Source organism: Zalophus californianus, chromosome 4, assembly GCF_009762305.2.
Source record: "Zalophus californianus isolate mZalCal1 chromosome 4, mZalCal1.pri.v2, whole genome shotgun sequence".
NCBI classification, from domain to species: Eukaryota; Metazoa; Chordata; class Mammalia; order Carnivora; family Otariidae; genus Zalophus; species Zalophus californianus.
In genome coordinates, this window is record NC_045598.1 from 129,269,073 (window position 1) to 129,292,000 (window position 22,928).

The 22,928-nt window shown below is 45.4% G+C and overlaps 2 protein-coding genes across 6 annotated transcripts in view; one reads left to right on the forward strand and one right to left on the reverse strand.

The window, feature by feature from the left end:
• The window catches only part of SLCO5A1 (solute carrier organic anion transporter family member 5A1), a 313,993-nt gene that overhangs the window by 151,675 nt on the left and 139,390 nt on the right, over window positions 1–22,928 (reverse strand). For 4 of the 5 annotated variants that reach the window (XR_003521575.2, XM_035727091.1, XM_027603040.2 and 1 more), the window contains exon 3: window positions 644–2,036. Coding sequence is in view for 4 of the 5 variants with exons in the window: in XM_035727091.1 (XP_035582984.1) it covers window positions 644–1,550 (907 nt within the window). In the remaining variant the exon portion in view is untranslated. The remainder of the gene's footprint in view (window positions 1–643; window positions 2,037–22,928) is intronic. The other variant, XM_027603033.2, reaches the window with a different exon arrangement.
• On the forward strand, window positions 18,048–18,980 carry LOC113927310 (U2 small nuclear ribonucleoprotein A'-like). Its single transcript, XM_035727092.1, has one exon. The coding sequence runs from the start codon at window positions 18,105–18,107 to the stop codon at window positions 18,867–18,869; it is 765 nt and encodes a 254-aa protein (XP_035582985.1). The 5' UTR covers window positions 18,048–18,104; the 3' UTR covers window positions 18,870–18,980.

Here is a 22,928-nt window from a genome sequence, read left to right on the forward strand (position 1 = left end):
TGTTTTATTTTGTTTTGTTTAATGGTGATGCAGGTGATATGAAGAAATACAGGTATGAAGACAGCAAAGCATCTTGTATGTAGCCTGGGTACTCCATTAGCCCTGCTGTAGGGGACAAGAATGAGAAGCAGCAGGAGATGAAAGCAGTAAATAATCCAAGACTTCACTCTACACACCAGGTACTTCTATTCCTTCCTGAACTTTCTAGAAGAACAGCCATTAGAAGATAAACTTGCTAAAGTTTTTACAAAGGCAGGCAGCAAGAGGAAGAAGCATGACCCCATGGTTAAAAGTTTGTATTACTTGGGAAAAGAGTGTGAAGTGTGAGTCTGACGGTTAGCCCACAGACCTCTCTGCTGTTTGGATTCTCTTCAAACTAAAACATACCACACTAAGATTAAAACATAAAAACATAAAATAAACTGAAGCTTAATGCTTAAAATATACATGCAATATATATATAATAACATATATGCTATATATATGTATAGTGAGATATATATGAGATCCTACAGTGTGTGTGTGTGTGTGTGTGTGTGTGTGTGTGTGTGTGTGTGTGTGTGTGTAATCTCCTGGGAAATGTGGAAGTGTTTCCTTTTCACTGGTGAGTTCAAGCTTATTTGAGAAGACAGGAAAGTCTTACCTAGGTACAAGGATGCATTTTCTTTCTTGACATTGTCATCTAAGTAGGTTGGTCCCAAGGTATAAATAGGTGTGGAACCCATTCCAATGAGAATCTGTGCGCAAATGAATAAAGCCACATAGACCCAATGATTATTTCCTCCTGAATCCTTCAGGCAGGTGGGAGGTTCGGAAGGCGCCGTGGAGTTCCCATTCTGACACAGGCCATCGTTGGAGGCCGAGGCATTCAACTCTTGGATCTGGTAGGGAGGCGAGATGAAGTGAGGTAAAGCAAAGAGGGCAGCCCCAACGGCAATGAAAAGTCCACCCACCGCTAGCCACAGGGGCCTCCGACCCCGGCCGCCAAAGTAGCTGACGAACACCACCACCACCAGGCTCCCAATGTCAAAGCAGCTGACCAGCAGCCCCGACTCGGAACTCTTCAGACTGTAGCGCCTTTCGATGGTGGTGATGACACTGCTTAGGTACCCAGAGACCATTAACGCCTGGATGAAGGTCAGAAAGCACATGCAAACCAGGAAGCAACGGGAATCAGTGAGGACCACATAGAGGCACCTTCTCCCCTGGAGCGTGGCCAAAGTGGAGGACACCGACACAGCTTTGCTGACTTCCACCCTGTGGTTACATTCCATGAGCCCTGCCATCTCCGCCGAAGTGGAAGGAGCGGAGGGACTGGGGGCCAACCCGCTTGGGCCTGGTTTCAACTCCTGACGGCCCAAAGAGCCGATGGCGGGCTTGGCTCCTGCACGCGCAGGACTCAGGTCTGGCCGGCAGGAGGCGCTGTTCAGGACCGGTAAACTCTTGGACCGAAAGGTCTCTGGTTCGCACTTCTCTTGGACAGCTCCTACTGTGGCTTGTGCTTCCAGCTGCTCTCCCGCCTGGGGCTGCAGCCCGGTGCCTTCGTCCATGGCTCTTAGAACTCAGATTCGATCGCTGATCGCACTCAGGGACTCCGGCGCTTTTCATCGACCAGCACGAGGGGCCGAAGTCGGGCCCACTCAGTCGTGCCCACCAGGGACCGGGGCTGGGGACGCTGAGCCGCGCAGCAGGGCATCCTCACCAGCAGAGAGGCACCCAGGGCATCCTGACCGCAGATGCGGCCCCGAGGCTCCGGAGCCGCGTGCCCCGGGGGACAGGGGTCCGCGCGGTCCTGCGATGAGCCCTGCTTGGGGTCCACCTCGGGGCGGTAGCTCGCAGCAGGAGCCTTGCGCGTCCTGGGCGCATCCCCTCCGCCGCCGCCGCTCGGCCCGCCGCCTGGAGCGAGTACGCCCCGTGCCCAGCGTGGGGGCGCTTAGCGCTGTTGCCCGCGCCGCATACCGCCCGGCTGGCTGGGCCAGAGGCGCCCTGTCCTCGCCGCCTCGGCTTGCGACACCCTCGCGCGCAAAGATGCCAACCTGCAAAGCAGAGAGAGGGCGGTCAGCGAAGGGCGGCTGCGGCTGGGGCTGGCGTCCCGGCGCCCCGGGGGCCAGCGGGGGGTGACTCGGACGGTCCCAAATGGGACCGAGGGACGAGCGAGGAGCGAAGCCCCGGAGGAGGAGGCGGCTGCGGGCTGCAGCCTCTAGTGCCCGAACAATAAGCAGCAGGCGGTCGGCAGAGACCCTCCCTCATTGTCTACCGTGGACCTGCCCTCGCCCCGCCCCTTTTGCCTTAAACAGAGCATGTGCTTTTATATGTTAATAATTATCAACTTGGCAGCGCTGACTCAGAGGCAGTGTCTTTTATTCGAGTGAACTAATTGCAACCTTTTGGTACTCCTACTCCATTACTCAAAATAGAAAATGCCCAAAAGAACAAAGGAAAGTTTTTTTGTTTTTGTTTTTGTTTTGGGGTTTGGGGGTTGTTTTTTTGTTGTTTTTCTTTTTTTACAAACACAGTACATTCCTAGTACCGATTTAAAAAAGAAAAAAGAAAAGAAGGGGGTAAAGCTACGTGTGTAGAAATGTGTGTACACACTTGTGCGCAAGCACGTGTGTGCGACTGGATGCGAATCCGTCTGCTTCATCAATTAGAGACACGTATGCAAAGCCCAAAGCAGCCGCAAAAAGGTCAACGTGCTAGCCTCTTTATTCACAACACTAAAAATAACCCCCCAGCCCGAAAGAACTATTCAATTTCAAATACCAGGGGCATTTGAGGCTGCGGCCCACACTAAGTCCCAGCGCGCAGTGTCACGCGAAACCGAAAATCAGTTTGCTTTGCGGAGGGGTGGGGAAGCAACAACCAAACAAAGAGATGCCGGCACGCTGTCACAGAGCTCGCTAGGCGCCCACCGAGTAGTCTTGGCCCGAGCGGGCCGCGGGAGAGGTGTGCAACCGAGCGCACCCCGCGAGCGTGGGCCCGGGGTGCGTGCGCGCGCGCGCACACATACGCACGCACACACATACACACCCGGGAGTATGTGTCAGAACCCCTCGCGCGATCCTGCATCCAGATCGTATTCAGCGAGAGGCGAAAACAGGTGTGTCCCCGGGGTAAGCCCCCGCCCCTAATCTCGCGCACTCCCACTCCTCCCGCCCGGGGTGATGTGCACCAGGTGGGAGACGAGAGCCGGACTTCGCTGCACTGGGTTTCATTTCGCGCTTTTGTGATGCTGCTGAGGGAAGAAAGGAGGAAGGGTAAGGGAGAAAGACGGAGAGGCTGGGCGGCCAGGGCGGTCGCTCCGGCGGCTCCCTCGGCTCTGCGGGGCCAGACCTGCTCCCAGATTCCCGGCCTGCCAGCCGCTCACAGCCCGGGCTTCCCCGCCGCCTCCCTGCCCAGGCGCCTTCCCGGGGAACCCCACGGGCGGCCGCGCGGCGAGCCGGGGAATCCCGGCAAACTCCCTCCGCGCTCCGGGGGCCGCCGAACCGCTGCCTGCGCGGGCACCCACACCGCAGCGCCGGCTCGGAGAGACACACGGTTCCTGGCAGGGAGCTCTCCGGCCCGGCGTGGAGTCCCAGGGACACCCCTGCGCGCGCGCACACACACACTCACACACACAAGCACACGCACGCACACACAACCCGCGGGAGGACACCTCGCCGTGCAGCCCGGGCGCTCAAGCCGCCGCTACTCACTCGTGAGTCTGTCGGTCAGAATGTCTGGCTGAGAGTGGAGCGGCGGGAAGTGAGAACTGTGGAGGTGCAGGAGTAGTTGGGAGCCGCCTGGGGTGGCAGCTTCTGTCCAGCGGCGGAGAAATCAGTGAATGAGACTGTGAGTCAGGCTGAACTCTTACCCCCACCCCGCGCTTGTCACCCAAGCCTCTCCTCTCTAGACACACGCACACAGAGAACGCGCCCGGAGCGGAGCAGCAGAGGGCGCAGGCGCGCGGGCGCCCGCCCAGCCTGGCCCGGAGGCAGCGAGCCGCCCTGCTGCCCTTCACCTGCGCGGTGGGGGAGACGGAGGATCACTGAGGCCCCGAGGGGGCAGGTCTCGGAAAAAGTCAGCTGCTGAGTCAGAGAGCCCACTCGGAATTAAAAAAAAAAAAAAAAAGGTTATTTCTGTTCGTTTTTCCGTGCCGTGGGCACTCACAATGTCTAGGTACCAGAGTAGGTTCTGGGGACCAAAGATGAACGGGATAGGGTCCCTGGACAGAGGAAACGTCTGTCTTGTGGAAGAAATACCCCGTAAGTAGCCTAAAACAACAAGATAAGTTCGATACAGGATGCCCCCGGAAAAACCTAATATCCATTAACCTATTCCATCTTCATTTCCAGGCAGAAGGAAAGGCAAGTGCAAGAGCACGGGGCATGGTGCTCCAAGTTAGTAGGTAGAGGAGCCGCAGGGAGATCGCAGGGATGGAGCAGAGGACTGGAGGGCAAGGGTGGCAGAGTGGAAAAGGTCAGCAAGGGCTTCACAGGTTGTGTGCTGTCAGAACTGAAGGGCCAGTGACATTCTGACTTGCTCACCACAAAGCTGTTCTGGCAGTGGTGGGTGAATGGAGGCCCCACTGCAGGCACAGAGGGGAGTTTGGAAGCAATCTCTAGACAGAATGTGATGAGCAGTGGCAAGAACATGGAGAGGAGGCAATCGCTTAAATATACAATGAGAAGGGGGCACCTGGGTGGCTCAGTCGGTTAAGCGTCTGCCTTCGGCTCAGGTCATGATCCCAGGGTCCTGGGATCGAGCCCCACGTTGGGCTCCCTGCTCGGCGGGAAGCCTGCTTCTCCTTCTCCCACTCCCCCTGCTTGTGTTCCCTCTCTCTCTGTGTCTCTCTCTGTCAAATACATAAATAAAATCTTAAAACATATATATATATATATACACACACACACACAATGAGAAGGTAGAAGTGGCCAGACCTGGAGGCCAATATAATCTGGAAGATGAGAAAACGGTCCATCGTAAGATGTCTCTCAAGTTTCATTGCTGAGTGACTGGGTGGATGATGCCCAACAAAAGCACAGGAGGAGAAGCATGCTCTTGGGAGAAAAATGGTTCTCCTCTCAGATGGTGTTGATTTTGACAGCCAAGTATACGTGTCCCATAACCTATTCTGATAGATGACATACAGGAAGTTTGGACTAGGGATGTGAATTAAGAGTGATCAGCCCAAAGGTGGCAGCAGGTAGAATAAGGAAGACCAGGCAGACTGAGCAGAGGAAGGCTAATAAGGACAGGGCCCCGGGGGACACCACAGTCAAAGAAAAGGAGGGGGGGGGAGCTAAGAAGGGCGATTAGAAGCAATGGTCAGAGAGGTATGTGAAGAACCAGAGGTCACAGAAACCATAGCAGCAGAAAACTTTAAGGAGTTCTCAGATGCGTGAACAGCTGTGGAGAAGTCAGAAAGGATAACTAAAAAGAGCCCATTAGCTGTAGCAGGTAGGAGGACACTGCTGAACTTTGAGAGAGGGAGATGGTGACCTAATGAAGGAAGGGGATTGCCTTCTACAACTGCCATATCTATGCAGGCCACTGCTGTCATGACAAAGCCACTTAACTGAGCCTTGACCTTATCCAATGAGAGCACTGGCTGCACTTTACAGACATGACAAGCAGAGTGTAGAGACATTAAGTAAGTTGGGGAGGGTGCACAGCTAGTCTGTGGAACCCGTGTGCTCCTTAAGCTCATGCTCTTGACTCTGACTCTATACTCGCTCTCATAATCATACAGCAGCTTCACTTTTCAGTGCACCTTGTATCTGTTAATCATCTCACTTTAGTCCAACAACTACCACTCACAGTTAATCCTTAGAGAACAAAATCGCCAGCTGACACCAAAGGACGGTTAGTGTGTGTTTGACGTTCGTGTTGAGACAGCAATGATCTCCTGGCAGCTTCCAGATGACCAAACAAACGGGGCAAATATAGCAAATATATTCATTTCCTCATCCCTTGCTACTATCCACTCCTCCTGAGATCTCCATCAAGCCCACTGCTACTTTTCCACAAACAGGCCAGATGACTCCAGCTACCACCCCTGCCTGGATTTTAGTCCCCTACTGTTGGTAAGGTGGGCAAAAATATGCATCACTTCTTGTACCTAAATACTCCTCTGAGCGTATTTTGGAGCCAAACAGATTCGATCTGCCTCCTGTGACATCCTTCTAAGGTCTTTGGCCCATTCTCTCATTTCGGCCCCAGCCCCAGACATCAGTTGTCCTTCAGCAAATTCAGTCTGTTGCACTTGGTGCCAGCAGAGGGTTTCCCTGCTGAAAAGTCAAAGAATCATGTCCCTGGTACATGCTGAGTTTATTCATGGTCAATTACCATAGTTAAACTAGAAACAACTCTAAGAACCTATAGATTTTTTTATTGCCCCAATAGAAAGATCATGATTTATAGACAGAATTTAAAAGGTCCAATTAGCTCTCCATATAGGAAACAAGAAGAAAACATTTAGCAAGAGACATTCCTTTCGCTTTCCCTTCCATAGTTAAGTATGACTTTGGAAAAGGCCAGTTGTGTCTCCATCAGCCCTCATCTTCAGATTCACTGAAAGAAATGGATTCAGATCACGGGATTCTGGTATACCCATGGCTCTTTCACACAATATGAATGGGTACAATTGCCTGAACTAGGATGCCTCCCTTGTTAGGTGTATGGGGATAGACGCTGTTCCAATTTCCAGCTTGCTGATGCTTCTTCTAAGTCATTAATCAGTCGAATTTACACATAAGTTGCTCTTTTCCCAACCTTCATATAATAAGAAGGTAGCGTTTGGAATTACCTGTGGCATTCCATGGGCTTAAAATCTGGCTGCACTGGAGAATGGAACAGGGAAAGGAGAAGGGAGCCTTTTATTCACTCCCTTCCCTTCCTCCTTAAAAAAGGCGCACTTTGGAATTCTCCCAGACACAAGAACTGGAATTTGGTCCAGAATACTTTCTGGGCTAATAAACAGTTGCCAGTTGCTTAAGAGGGGACAAATTTTTTTTAATATTGAAATACAGCTTTATTCACAGACCCTGAAGAGGTATCCAGAATATTAGCCTTTGTGACATATTTAAATTACATCTCTCTTCTTAGGTCAAAAAAGTAATTTATGATATAACTGTTTTCTTTCTATTTTTTTAATTTTTTAACTTAATTTTATTTTTAGTGAGATAGAATTGATATAACATTTTTAAGATGTACAACATAATGGTTTGACATATGTATATATTGTGAAATAATTGCAATAAGACCAGTTAACATCCATCACCACACGTGGTTATAAATTTTTTTTCTCATAATGAGAACTTTTAAGATGTACTCTCTTAGCAACTTTCAGATACACAATACAGTATTGTTAACTGTAAGGTTAAAAGGTAAACTCTTAACACAACTTGACATTTATACCCTTCCTTAGAAGTAAATTTCAAGCTGGGTGAAACAGAAGAGGAAACAGATTTGGCCCTGGGATCCAGTGAATGGAGGCAGTCACTCCAGCCCTATGGTTTGCAAGTGCTAAAGGAGTGTCTGACGGGCACTTGGGTGGCTCAGTTGGTAGAGTGTCTGCCTTCGGCTCCGGTCGTGGTCCCAGGGTCCTGGGATTGAGTCCGGAGTCGGGCTCCCTCCTCAGCAGGTAGTCTGCTTCTCCCTTGACCCCTCCCCACTTCTCATGGTCTCTCTCTCTCTCTGTATCTTGGATAAATAAATAAAATCAAAGGAGTATCTGACCAACTGTGTCAGCTTTCACACTGCAAGTCCCACAACTCAAGAGACCACAGTCCCATGAACACCTGGACATATTGTCACCCTCTAAAGGAGCCAAGCAATTTCCAGATATTAGCTTCCCTTACAATCTGTAGACAAGTTGGGTCAAGGTCTGAACTAAAGACTAATAAAGGAAAATAAATACAAGGGATAAAATGAAATGAAACTGTGTTAGATATGCTTAACACTCAATGTGCAGTCCCTATATTCTGTTTTTCTTGAATGACAGAGTCTAGAAAGCTAAAAAAACAAACAAAAAACAAAACAAAACACACATTTCCCAGACTCCCTTGCTGATCGGGTTCTGGATAAGAACTGAAGCATTCCTGTGAGTTTTGGAAGGCAGAATGAGTCACGGGCCACATCCTTTTTGGCTGTCTTATGCCAGCAAGCAGGTCATAGAGACATGTTATTTTTCTGCTTCAGTATTCAGTTGTCCAAACTCCAGCTTATGGGTGTTGAAAGGGAGTTGCAGCATTGGATCTCCGAATCCAGCCACAGGAGGGTCTCCTGAAGAGAATACACCTAGGAAGGCCTTTGATTTCCACACCCACCTGTTCCTCCCCCACATTGTGGCAGCTGTACGAGTTTGCCTGGTAGGACAGATATATAATGTTCTAAGAGTCATTCCTGGTCACCCAATCTACAGATCATTTATCCAACCCTTCCAGAGATTTTCTAAGCACGTATCTTTCTGTAGTGAATCCCTTTCTGCCAAAAGCCCAGAGTGATTTCCCTGTCCTACATTGGGCCAAGATTAATACAATAGATAGTTGGCTTTTAAATTATGGCTCACTCATCCACAGTTTGAGGTCCCTCTGCCTCGCTCTCAACTTGCCTCTCTAAAGCAGAAGTCTCTTGGGGATCCTAGGTGGTACAGTCCATTAAGTGTCCAACTCTTAGTTCCCACTCAGATTGTGGGCTCAGGTTGTGATCTCTGGGTCATGGGATAGAGCCCCGCATTGGTCGCTGCACTCAGGGGGGAGTCTGCTTGAGATTCTTTCACTCTACTTCTGCCCCTCCCACTTGTGCACACATGCTCTCTCTCTCTCTCCCTCCCTCTCAAAAATAAACAAATCTTAAAGCAGAAAGAAGTCTCTTTAGGACCTACATTAGGGATGACCTTGAACTATCTGTAAACTTGTCAAAGTCTAGATCCAAAGAGCAATGCCAAGAAAAACCTGGAATTCCTCTTTCCCTCCTCCCTTCTCGATTTCCATTCCCAATCTAAGGACATTTTTTTTTCCCCTAGATGATTGGAAAGATTCATATTTCAGGTTAACCTGAAAGAGGTGATCTTATCCCAGAGCATAGAAGAATAATTAACACAAGATAATATAAACCAACACACTCACGGCAATGACATACTGTCGAGGCTCTCCTTCAAAGTAGATAGGATGGCAGCAGGTTCTCATTCCTTTACATTTATCTAAAAGACCTGGAGAGCTGTTGGGCGCCTGGGTGGCTCAGTTGGTTAAGCGACTGCCTTCGGCTCAGGTCATGATCCTGGAGTCCCAGAATCGAGTCCCGCATCGGGCTCCCTGCTCAGCAGGGAGTCTGCTTCTCCCTCTGACCCTCTTCCCTCTTGTGCTCTCTATCTCTCATTCTCTCTCAAATAAATAAATAAAATCTTTAAAAAAAAAAAAAAAAAAGACCTGGAGAGCTGTTGTTCAACATTGTACTTATTGTCAATAATAATGTATTGTGGGGCACCTGGGTGGCTCAGTCGGTTAAGCTTCTGCCTTCGGCTTAGGTCATGATCCCAGGGTCCTGGGATCAAGTCCCGCATCGGGCTCTTCCCTCAGCGGGAGGCCTGCTTCTCCTTCTCCCACCCCCCCTGCTTGTGTTCCCTCTCTCACTGTGTATCTCTCTGTCAAATAAATAAATTAAATCTTTAAAAAATAATAATAATAATGTATTGTGCACTTAAAATTTTGTTGAGGGTAAAAAAAAAATCTTATTGAGGCTAGGTCTCACTGTAAAAGTGTTCTTACCACAATAAAATAAAATCAAAGAAAAATAAATGAAAGACCTGAAACACTGACAGTTATAAACCATCTGTGGTGTAGTCCTGCTGGTAGCAAAAAGCAAGCTAGCCTCTGGACAACAGCATCCTTCCCCCCTCCCCCACCCCTCTTCAGAAGGTCTGTGTCATCGGTGGCAAATGAACCCTATTTCATCTTTGTGGTGAGTGCATGGATGTCACTTATCCATATTTCATCACAAGAAGATGCCCTAATTCTAAGAGGTGCCGTTATTTTATGTGCCACTAAGAAGGAAAAAATGTTTCCAATTAGACTATGACACATGCCTTAATGATGAAAGAGAGGAAAAGAGGGCCCTGTTGTCACACTGCCTAAATTTAATTGTGGCTCTGCCATTTAGAGCCGTGTGGCCTTGGACAATTTACCAAGCCTCTCTGCCTCAGTTGTCAAGCCGGGGTTCATCACAGTATCTATCTCACAGGGTTGCTGTAAATAGTAAATGAGATAACATCGGCAAAATGCTTACAAGGGCTGGGACCAAGGTTGGTGCTCCTAAATGTCAGCCATTGCTACAGATCTGCATTGCTGTGTTTTCATTCATCTTACACAGTTTTTCCTCTCTGGTTGTTGGAGCGCAGGGGATCCAGAATCTTTTATTTCATGCGGGCCACACATTTCTCTAGGATTAGTTCCTATCTGGGAAATTATGGTCAGACTGATAAAACATCATATACCCTGTAGGGTCCACTATTTGGTTGTTTCTGTTTGTTTTGTTTCATTTTTCATTTTTCAACCATGGGAATCCCTTCCATGCTGGTACCCCCACCATTACTCAAATATTTATGAAAACTAAACAATAATGATGCCTTTCATTTATCATATTAGGACTGACTACATATTTTCCAGATATTATTTCATCTTCACTTTTCAGTATATATTATCAATTCTGTTGATAGAAGAGAGAGCTGAGGTTCAAAATGATCATCAACTTGCCCTAAATCATTTGGCATAGAAAGTGTGGAGATCCAAATCCAGATCAACCACGTTCCAAGACCTGTGCTTCTGGCAACCTACCTGTATTTTCTCGCAATTGTGTTTTACATAATTTTTAGGAAACCATCTGTTGATTAAGATAAGCATGTCTCTATAGTGCAATATTTAAGTAAACTAAAGGATGAAGCAGTCTAAACACAAACAATGCATGCCATCGCTTTTGAGTAAAAATACAAAACAAACTGCCCAGAGATCCGTAATCTCTATAATGACTAGGATTCACGTTTTTACAGGGCTGCCCAACTGTCTAGTCACTAGCTGTGGTTTCATTCCCAACTCATGACTCCTCCCAACCTTCTCTGCATTCCTCCCCTTTGACTAGGAAACATCAAGGAACAAGTTTGCCATAAAGCCCATCCTTCAGAATGCTGCTGCCCACCCCCACTACCCCCACCTTCACTGCATTCCATTATAAGGCTGAGAAATAACTGGCCAGTAGGTAAACCCAGGCTCCTTCTCTCACAGCCAGTCTTGCAAAAGAGAGGTGAAATCAAACATGGCTTCCTGAGATCCCAAATCACAAATGCCCATAGCAGAATTCTTTTAATAAAAACACAGAAAGGTAGGGGGCTGTGTGGGATGATCAGGAGCTCAGAGCTCAAACATCCTTTCCTTAATGGAAAGACACTCTGAAAGAGCTTTTCACAGAGTTCACTCAAATTCCCTCTCCCTTCTCTACCTTCTTTTTGTCGTGAATGGCATTTTTGATAATTATCTGACTCCAAAAACACTCCACAAGTCCAGGTTGAAGTGCCATACTATTTTTAATTATTACCAGTATTGGCTTTGGCACATGTGTGGAGGAGCTTGGTTTTGGCTGACTTTTAGGCTCCATTCTCTTTGGCTGTCTGTCATACACTGACAATTGTTCCATTTGTCTTATTGTAACTAATGAATACAAAATGACCCAATACGAGTAAAATGTACCACTCAGGCCACCAGGGAAGTGATTTTAAAGGATTTAGTGTTCCATTTGGGGGCTACAAAACCTGCCATCAAGGAATGGGAATTAAATGATAAATGAATTGTCTTCTATCTTTCCCTTTGAGAAAATTAGAGCTGTTAGAGTCTTAGTTTGCCTAAACTGGGGAATGACCTGACAAATGCACATGTAGACAGTGGAAATACAACATCTAAACATGGTGGTCCTTCTTCCTCCTTCCAGTTGGCTTTGTTTGTAAAATTTCATGCCAGAAGAAAAATGTGATTTTTTTCAAACAGAAAAGAATTATTGTGAGAGTTAGCTCATGTTGGACCCAGGATGGATTTTAAACCCCAGGGAAGGAACTGAAACATGCTCTAAGGAGAAATAAGAGATTTACAGGTAAATGAAAATACGCATTTTTCTTTCCATACTACGTTCATCCTTCTTCAGTCTTCCCTAAAGAAAAATACCTTTAGGAAGAAAAGTCTGAAGCCCCAGAAACAATTTTTACTAGTCTTAGAAAATGTCTTTTTATCAATATCTTTCACACCTAACAAAAAAGCAAAACTAAGAATAAGCAAAGTAATCCAACCTGTCAAAAAATTAACAAAATGGGGCATCTGGGTGGCTCAGTCAGTTAAGCATCTGCCTTCAGTTCGGGTCATGATCCCAGGGTCCTGGGATCAAGTCCTGCATGGGGCTCCCTGCTTGATGGGGGGCCTGCTTCTCCCTCTACCTCCTGTTTGTACTCTCTCTCCCTGTTTGTGCTCTCTCTCTCTCTCACACACACACAAGTAAATAAATAAAATCTTTAAAAAAAAAAACTTCATGAAGATTAATTTCTCAGGAAGTGGTGGGTAGGATTAGAGTGGGAGAGAGACTATAGGTAGAAAGACCACTCCCAAAACAATTAGGATAGTACAGGCAAAACCATGACTTCAGGTTCCGATTAGTAAGGACTAGGTATTAGACCCCTGTTGTTTTATGACATGGAATTGATGAATTTAGATCGGAAGGTGTTTAGGGATTGTGTAGCCAAAAATCTACAAACCTATGGCCACATTGGGCTGATGATAAAGCCTGTGTGTGTGTGTGTGTGTGTGTGTGTGTGTGTATGTTCTCAGTTTTCAGAATTTGCTGCTAAAACTTAAACTTGAGAGATTTCAAATGAAAGATCCAGATTTCTACATTCTTGATATTTGGCATCTGCCACATTGGGTTCCAGGCCCTCAGTTACCTGCCTGGCCACAATAAAGCCTCTTAGTTTGAGATCTCTTGATTTAGGCCAATTTTTGTCCTGCCATTCCCTACCCCGGTCTTGAAGATGAAGGAACTGAAACGCAAGGAAGGTGATTTTCTTAAAGTTGCACTGGCAGATGGTGGCAAAATCAATGAGGAATGACATGATACAATGATCATTTTACTTTGTACAGCAGCTTGAAATATATTGTCCCTTCCTCACAGCTCTACAAGGTAGACATCATTACACCCACAACTAATGTAACATTCTGTGTCAACTATACCTCAATAAAGAAAAGAAGTAGACACTGTTATCCCTGTTTCAGAGGAGGGAAAGGGTTGAGAGAGAAACTAGGTAACTTGACCTAAGCCACACAGCTGGTCAGCAGTGGAGACAATGTTTAAACCCAGATCCACCCTAGTCCTTTTATTACACAATACTGTAAGATCCTGGGGCCTGACAAACCCACTTCAAATTTGGGCTGGCCATTGACTGGCTGTTTGACAGCAGGGATGTTACTCAGCCTCCCTGAGTTTAGCGTTTTAGTCTCTAAACTGACATGAACAGGGGCGCCTGGGTGGCTCAGTCAGTTGGGCGTCTGCCTTCGGCTCAGGTCACAATCCCAGGGTCCTGGGATCAAGCCCCACATCGGGCTCCCTGCTCCGCGGGAAGCCTGCTTCTCCCTCTCCCGTTCCCCCCCCTGCTTGTGTTCCCTCTCTTGCTGTGTCTCTCTCTGTTAAATAAATAAAATCTTAAAAAAAAAAAAAAAGAAATACAAAACTGAGGGGCTCCTGGATGGCTCAGTCATTAAGCGTCTGCCTTCGGCTCAGGTCACGGTCCCAGGGTCCTGGGATCGAGCCCCACATCGGGCTCCCTGCTCGGCGGGAAGACTGCTTCTCCCTCTCCCCCTCCCCCTGCTTGTGTTCCCTCTCTCGCTGTGTCTCTCTCTGTTAAATAAACAAAATCTTAAAAAAAAAAAAAAAGAAATACAAAACTGAGGGGTGCCTGGATGGCTCAGTCGTTGGGCGTCTGCCTTCGGCTCAGGTCATGATCCCAGGGTCCTGGGATCGAGCCCCGCATCGGGCTCCTTCTGCTTCTCCCCCTCCTTCTGCCCCTCCACTCTCCCCACTTGTGCTCTCTTTCTCTCTCTAATAAATAAAAAACTTTAAAAATAAATAAATAAAAATTAAAAATAAATAAACTGACATGAATGTGTATCCAACAACAGTTAACACACAGTAGGAAGTACAGTTCCTATGTACTGGGGTGCTCACTTATGCCAGATGTTGTGCTAAGCTCCACACTCCATCATAAAATGGGTGCTGTTGGGCGCCTGGGTGGCTCAGTCGGTTGAGCGACTGCCTTAGGCTCAGGTCATGATCCTGGAGTCCCAGGACCGAGTCCCACATCGGGCTCCCTGCTCAGCAGTGAGTCTGCTTCTCCCTTGGACCCTCCCCCCCTCATGCTCTCTCTCTCTCTATCTCATTCTCTCTCTCAAATAAATAAATAAAATCTTTAAAAAAAAAATGGGTGCTGTTATCAACGTTTTGATGAGATTTAGAAAAAATGCAACACTCTTCAGTAGTGAAGAACAGTCTAGATTTGCCGTCTGGTCCAGTCTCATTTGTATGTCTCAACCGCACCCTCCACTAACCTAATGGGGCACAACATGCTTTTCTCCTCTGCTCTCAGTAATTTAGATGTTTCTTTTTTTTTTTTAATGTAGACATGTTTTTCAAATCAAAACTGTTACACAAGCCAATGGTTTTTAAACTTCTATCTAAACACTATTATGGGCTGAATTGTGTCCCCTTCAAAATGTGTATGTTGAAGTCCTAACTCCCACTACCTCAGAATGTGACTGTACTTGGTAATAGGATCTGTAAAGAGGTAATTAAGTTGAAATGAGGTCTTTATGGTGGGCTCTAATCCAATATGACTGGTGTCCTTATAAGAAGAGGAAATTTGGACATAGACAAGTACCAAGGGAAAACCTTGTGAGGACTCAGGGGGAAGACGGATGGCAACCTACAAGCTGAGGAGAGAGGCCTCAGAAGAAACCAATGCCCTGACAGCCTTGATCTCTGACTTCCAGACTCCAGGACTATGAGAAAATTCCTGTTGTTTAAGTCACACAGTCTGTACTACTTTGTATGGCAGCCCTAGAAAATTAATACAAGTATTGATTTTTTTTTTAAAGTCAAATATTTTGGGGTGCCTGGGTGGCTCAGTCGTTAGGCGTCTGTCTGCCTTCGGCTCAGGTCATGGTCTCAGGGTCCTGGGATCGAGCCCCGCATCTGGCTCCCTGCTCCGCAGGAAGCCTGCTTCTTCCTCTCCCACTCCCCCTGCTTGTATTCCCTCTCTTGCTGTGTCTCTCTCTCTGTCAAATAAATAAATAAAATCTTTAAAAAAAATAATAAAGTCAAATATTTTAAAATTATAATAGCTAATAACCTATTTTAAAGTTCATTCTTGAAGAAGTTTCAGGATTTTAAACATTTCTGACAATAAGGAAAAGTAGTTTAAAACTTTCACGATTCACTTCTCAGAACAAATTAGAAGAAAATGACTTGAGAGAAAACCCCATGGCACCTGTCAGTCAGAGGATATGGTCTCATACAGTGTGGGGTGGTTTTTTTTTTTTTTTTTAGATTTTATGTATTTATTTGAGAGAGAAAGAGGGAGAACACAGAGAGGGAGAGGGAGAAACAGACTCCCCGCTGAGCAGAGACCTGGACACAGGGCTGGATCCCAGGACCCTGGGACCCTATAGACGCTCAACCAACTGAGCCACCCAGGTGCCCCTACAGGGTGTTTTAATACATGATAAATGTTACAAAGAATGGTAGAAAAAAAATACTGTGATTTAGGACATATTAAAGAATAAAAGCAAGTTACATCAAAGTAATATAATCCATAAATAATTTAAAAGAAGAAAGTCAAATAGATGTGCCCAATTGAAAAAGAAATGAAATATAGTATACCTGTGTCTAAAATAGAAAAGTTTATCACAGATCTTAGAACTTCCCTAGGAATGTCCACGATAGCCAAACTATGGAAAGAGCCCAGATGTCCATCGACAGATAAATGGATAAAGATGTGGTATGTATATGTACAATGGAATATTACACAGCCATAAAAAATGAAATCTTGTCATTTACAATGATGTGGATGGAACTAGAGGGTATTATGTTAAGTGAAATAAGTCAATCAGAGAAAGACATATGATCATATGATCTCAACTGATATGTGGAATTTAAGAAAAAAGGCAGTGAATCATAGGGGAAGACAGAAAAAATGAAACAAGACAAAACCAGAGAGGGAGAGAAACCATAAGAGACTCTTAATCTTAGGAAACAAACTGAGGTTTGCTAGAGGGGAGGGGGCGAGGGGTGGGGTAACTGGGTCATCGACATTGGGGAGGGCATGTGATGTAATGAGCACTAGGTATTATATAAGACTGATGAATCACAGACCTGTACCCCTGAAACAAATAATACATTATGTGTTAATTAATTGAATTTAAATTTTAAAAAAAGAAAATTAGGATCATGACACAGATAAAAAAAAAAAAGGAACTTCCCTAGGATCTGCAAGTATATAAGAAAATATAGATCTGGAAAAAAGTGACAAACCCCTAATAATCAAATGGTAACATTATCAATGTAACCAGGTTCTCCCCACTTCAGGCTTCTCAAACTGGGGCTATGTGTCCCCAACAAAAGCAAAATGAAAAACATACATGTCTTCCTAGAAACTCATCTTTATTAAACTTTGGAAGTAATATGATAAACAGAGATACATTATGGTATAGAAAGAAAAACTCATATATTATTTAAATAAAACAGAACCTTTTTTAATAAATGTGATACTTGCTTAAGGTTACTTAGGACTACTGGCATCCTAGACTCCCTGGGGTATGCGGCCACTTCCCTTCAGCCAGGCCACTTTTGTTGGAAAGTTTAAGAAGTGCCTTTATCTGAGGCCAGTTTTATTTTCAGGAGGTGTGCCTTTGATTTAGAGGGCTCCAGGAAAAAAAAAAAAAAAACTTCAATCGTACAGTTTGAAATTCTCTTAAGTTTGTCTAAACAACTCTTGTTTCAAACAAAATGTGCCAGATTATGCTATTAAGCATTCACACTTTAGAATGGATTTTATCATTCATACATTTTCTCAATACCTGAAACTACCTTTAGAAATTGGAGGTAGAGGGCACATGGGTGGCTCAGATGATTGGGCGTCTGCCTTCGGCTCAGGTCATGATCCCAGCGTCCTGGGATCGAGTCCCGCATCGGGCTCCCTGCTCCTTAGGAGCCTGCTTCTCCCCCTGCCTCTCTCTCTCTCTCTGTCTCTCATGAATAAATAAATAAATAAAATCTTTAAAAAAAAATTGGAGGTAGAGAGGAAGACATCTAACAGTCAGCGTTCCCGGGGAAAAGAAGTTGCCAACTTTATGGTCTGGTTTGATGGGACTATTTACCAAAATTGGCAAAGTATGGGGAAACCATGAGGGATATGCAGTACTATGGAGGTAACTAACAGTAGGATGCCACACTATTCCCACACCAGGCCTGAAGAAGGGGGGAACAGAGCAGCTTTCAAAAGTTGGGAGTACAAATTTCCTCAAAAACTTAAAAATTAAAGACGCCTGGGTGGCTCAGTCGGTTAAGCGTCTGCCTTCGGCTCAGGTCATGATCCCAGGGTCCTGGGATCGAGTCCCACATTGGGCTCTCTGCTCAGTGGGGAGCCTGCTTCTCCCTCTCCCCACTCTCTCTCTCTCAAATAAATAAATAAAATCTTTAAAAAAAATTTTTTTAAGTTACCATATGATCCAGTAATTCTACTACTGGGTATTTACCCAAAAAACAAACACTAATTCAAAAAGATATATGTACCCCTATGTTTATTGCAGCATTATTTACAATAGCCAAGATATAGAAGCATCCCAAATGTCATCAATAGATGAATGGATAAAGACATGAGATAGATATAGGCAGGTAGATAGATAGATAGATAGATAGATAGATAGATAGATAGATAGATAGATAATGGAATATTAATCAGTCATAAAAAAGAATGAGATTGGCGGGCGGGAGGCGGCGGGAATAGCCGGCGGGCTGTGGTACCGGCAGCGGGAGGCGGCAGGATGGTGAAACTGACGGCAGAATTGATCGAGCAGGCGGCTCAGTACACCAACGCCGTGCGGGACCGCGAGCTGGACCTCCGGGGGTATAAAATTCCTGTCATTGAAAATCTAGGTGCTACCTTAGACCAGTTTGATGCTATTGATTTTTCTGACAATGAAATCAGGAAACTGGATGGTTTTCCTTTGTTGAGAAGACTGAAAACATTATTAGTGAACAACAATAGAATATGCCGTATAGGTGAGGGACTTGATCAGGCTCTACCCTGTCTGACAGAACTCATTCTCACCAATAGTCTTGTGGAACTGGGTGATCTGGACCCTTTGGCATCTCTGAAATCACTGACTTACTTAAGTATTCTGAGAAATCCTGTAACAAATAAGAAGCATTACAGACTGTACGTAATTTATAAAGTTCCGCAAGTCAGAGTACTGGATTTCCAGAAGGTGAAACTAAAAGAGCGTCAGGAAGCAGAGAAAATGTTCAAGGGCAAACGGGGTGCACAACTTGCAAAGGATATTGCCAGGAGAAGCAAAACTTTCAACCCAGGTGCTGGTTTGCCAACTGACAAAAAGAAAGGTGGGCCATCTCCAGGGGATGTAGAAGCAATCAAGAATGCTATAGCAAATGCATCCACCCTGGCTGAAGTGGAGCGGCTGAAGGGCTTGCTGCAGTCTGGCCAGATACCTGGCAGGGAGCGCAGATCAGGCCCCAATGATGATGGTGAAGAGGAGATGGAAGAAGACACAGTCACAAATGGGTCCTGAGCAATGTGGCCTGAGTATCTGCAGGATGTATGATACGCCTCCTTGGGACAAGTCCTGCTTTTTGAACTTGGAATAATAGCCTTGTTTGGGTCAGCGAAGTGGAGTTCATAAGCATTGTTGAAAGGCTTAAGACTGCTGCTGGTAATTTTGTAATATTACTAATTTTGAAACCTAAATGCCAGTTTTCTACAAATAGTAAAAACACGACATTCACTGTGCTGCCACGTTGTCTGTCATGGGGCGGGGTGGGGGGTGCGCAGCGCAGTGAGGTATACGGACATGTGGAAGTTGGAAATGCCCGAGGGCAGTGTTTCTAGGTAGGCTTCCCAGGCCTCTATAAAATGTTTAGATTTTTAAATTCTTAATAAAACTCAAGATTATCTGTGGAAAAAAAAAAAAGAATGAGATTGTGCCATTTGTAACAACATGGATGGATCATGGATCATGGGTCTAGAGGGTATAATGCTAAGTGAAATAAGTCAGTCAGACGGGCGCCCAGGTGGCTCCATCAGTTAAGCCTCTGACTCTTGATTTCCATTCAGGTCATGATCTCAGGGTCGTGAGATCAAGCCCCACACTGGGCTCCGCGCTCAGCGCACTCTGCTTGGGATTCTCTCTCTCTCTCTCCTTCTGCCCCTCCCCCTGCTTGCACTCTAAATAAATAGATAAATATCATTTAAAAAAAGAAGTCAGAGAAAGAAAAATGCCATATTTCACTCATATGTGGCATTTAAGAAACAAAACAAAGGAAAAAAAAAAAGACTCTTCCCCTGAAACAAATAATAAAGTATATGTTAAAAAAAAAAAAAAAAGACTCTTAAATACAGAGAACAAGCTAGAGGTTGCCAGAGAGGAGGCGGCTGGGGGGGTGAGTGAAATACGTAAAGGGGATTAAGAGCACACTAATCATGATGAGCACTGAGTAATGTAGAGAATTGTTGAATCATTACATTTTCTGTATACAATACACACACACACACAACCTGAAACTAAATAACACTGCACTGGAAACTATTAATTATACTTCAATTTAAATATGTGTGTGTGTGTGTGTGTGTGTGTGTGATTTCTTTTTTTATTTTTTTAAAGATTTTATTTATTCGAGAGAGAGAGAGCGTGAATGAGAGAGTGAGAGCGAGCACAAGCAGGGGGAGCGATAGAGGCAGAGGGAGAAGCAGGCTCCCAGTTGAGCAGGGAGCCCGATACCGGGCTCGATCCCAGGACCCCCAGACCATGACCTGAGCAGAAGGCAGACGCTTTAACCAACTGAGCCATCCAGGTGCCCCTATATTCTTTTCCTAAATTGAAATATATATATATATGTGTGTATATCTATATATATTATATAGATATACACACACACATATGAAGTGTATATATATATATATATATATTCAGTATAAATATTTGATATATATATATATTAAAAAAAACAGGTTAGAGGAAACAGTACAAAGAAAGTCACAAGATGGGATGGGCACGTGGGTGGCTCAGTTGGTTAAGCAACTGCCTTCGGCTCAGGTCATGATCCTGGAGTCCCAGGATCGAGTCCCGCATCGGGCTCCCTGCGCGGCAGGGAGTCTGCTTCTCCCTCTGACCTCCCCCCGCCATGTACTCTCTCTCTCTCTCAAATAAATAAATAAAAATTTTTTAAAAAGTCACAAGATGGGAGCTATTGCTTCAGTAGACGGACAAGGTCAGTCCACAGGGACCCTGCAGAGAAAAAACTGGGGGAATAAACCCAGTCTCAGGTCCTCCCTCCCCTGCCAGCTTCTGATCTCCTCCTGGTTGGAAGCCATTGGAAGCAGAGGGCCAAGGAGCTCACGGAAGCTATGGGTACAAGTCAGCCTCCAGGGCACAGAACAGACTGCAGGAAAGTGGAAAGTTGATCTGGAAGGAAAAACAGAAGGTGTCCAGTGTGCAAGGACTAAACGGGGAGGACTAAGTGGACCAGAAGGCACTGGCAGCGGGGTAGAAGGGCTAAAGATTGAAAGGACTGAAAATCTTTAAAAAATGAAAGATCTTGGGTTCTGTTTTCAAAAACTTAAAGCTTTGGGGCACCCGGGTGGCTCAGTCAATTGAGGACCTGACTCTTGATTTCAGCTCAGGTCATGATCTCAGGGCTGTGAGATGGAGCCCCCACGTTGGGCTCCATGCTCACTGCAGAGTCTGCTTGAGACTCCATCTCTCCCTCCCCCGCCACCCTCACTCTCTCTCTCTCTTAAAAATCTTTTTTCAAAAAGCCTTAAAGCTTTAATATTAAAAAAAAGATTTAGGGGGCACCTGGGTGGCTCAGTGGTTAAGCATCTGCCTTCGGCTCAGGTCATGATCCCAGGGTCCTGGGATTGAGCCCCGCATCGGGCTCCCCGCTCGGTGGGAGGCTTGCTTCTGCCTCTCCCTCTCCCCCTGCTTGTGTTCCTTCTCTCGCTGTGTCTCTCTCTCTATCAAATAAATAAATAAAATCTTAAAAAAAAAAGATTTAGAAAATATGGATGGTAGGTTTCTGTGGAAAGTGCAGAAGAATGCTACAGTTGCTAGAGGAGAATAAAATGGAACCGTGCAGGATGATGAGGAATAGTCACATATGATGAATAATCAATCTTCTGGACGCAGTGACTGCTCCAAGCACAGGCATGGGACCAGTGAGGCAACCAGAATCCTTCCCTGGACTTGTACAAACTGAGGCTGAGGAGAAAACCATCTTTCCTTTTGCATCAGCAAGATGGAATGTGGAAAGTCTGGCACTGCCTGAAGCCATGCCCCATGCCACATGGAAAATTCCAACCTGCAGTGGTAGAGAATGAGGCCACGCACAGTGCGGAATGATGGAGAGAGAAAAAAATCCCGACAGTAGAAACTGCGTTCTCTCTGAGGTTAGTGCATTCTGTCCTTCCCTTTTGTGTGAGGCAATAAATTGCCCCCTTTACTAGACTGGTTTGAAGTGGGTTTCTGTTACTTGCCCAAAGAAAGAATCCTAATATATTTGCTATGTTATGGGTTGCATTGTGCCCCTCCCCCCAAGAAAAAGATATGTTGAAGGCCTAGCACCCAGTATCTCCAAATATGACTTTATTTGGATACAGGGTCTTTACAGAGGCAATCAAGTTAAAATGAGGTCATTAAGGTGGGCAGCAATCCAGTACAGTTGGTGTCCTTATAGAAAGGTGAAATTTGGAGACGGATACATACAGAGAAAGCACCATGTGAAAAGCAAGAGTCAGGCTGCCACGAGCCAAGAACCACTAGAAGCAAGGAGAGAGGCCTCAGAAGAGACTTCCCTCACAGCCCTCAGAAGGAACCAACAGTGCCAACGCCTTAATTCAGACTTCTAGGCAATATATTTCTACCGTTTAAGCCACTCAATTTGAGGTACTTTGTTCACAGCAGCCCTAGGAAAACTGATACTCCCCATAACTAGGATGTGGTAGAAAGGCTTTGTACGTAGAACTGGACAAGATGATTTCCAAATTCTTCTAGCTCAGAGATGTGATCACTTCAGATATGGGTGATTAGCCCAAAGGAACTGAAAGTTGAGCCTCTTTCACTGTGAATGGCATACCTAGAGCTGTTAGTTCAGAGACTACCTCATAGCCCTCCACAAGGCCCTACCCCTCACTGCCCATCAGCCATGCAGCCTTTACTGAAGGTTTGTTATTTATATTCATTAAGTACAAACACTAAATAAGAAAACAAAAATAGTAGAAAGCTTCAGGGGTCCTTGTGAATTACCTGGAGAAAATATAATAGATATGCATAAAGCAACTTAGATAAACCAAACTTATCAAAGAGTACAAATATCCACGATTCATCATTTCTAGTGAAGCGTCATTAGAGAACCCCCTCTGCCCTCACGCACTCAAAGACAGAATCTATAGAAGCCCCACTTCCAAGCATTTTAAGTAGAATAAAAATGAACTCTCCTCAAGTAGGGCAAAATCTTGGTTGAAGTTATTCCTGAGACCTACATAGTTCCCCAAATATGAAATCTACCTATAAAAAAACAGGGAAAAATTAAATCAATACTAAATTTATTTTTTCAAATGAGTTTTTTTAATTTTC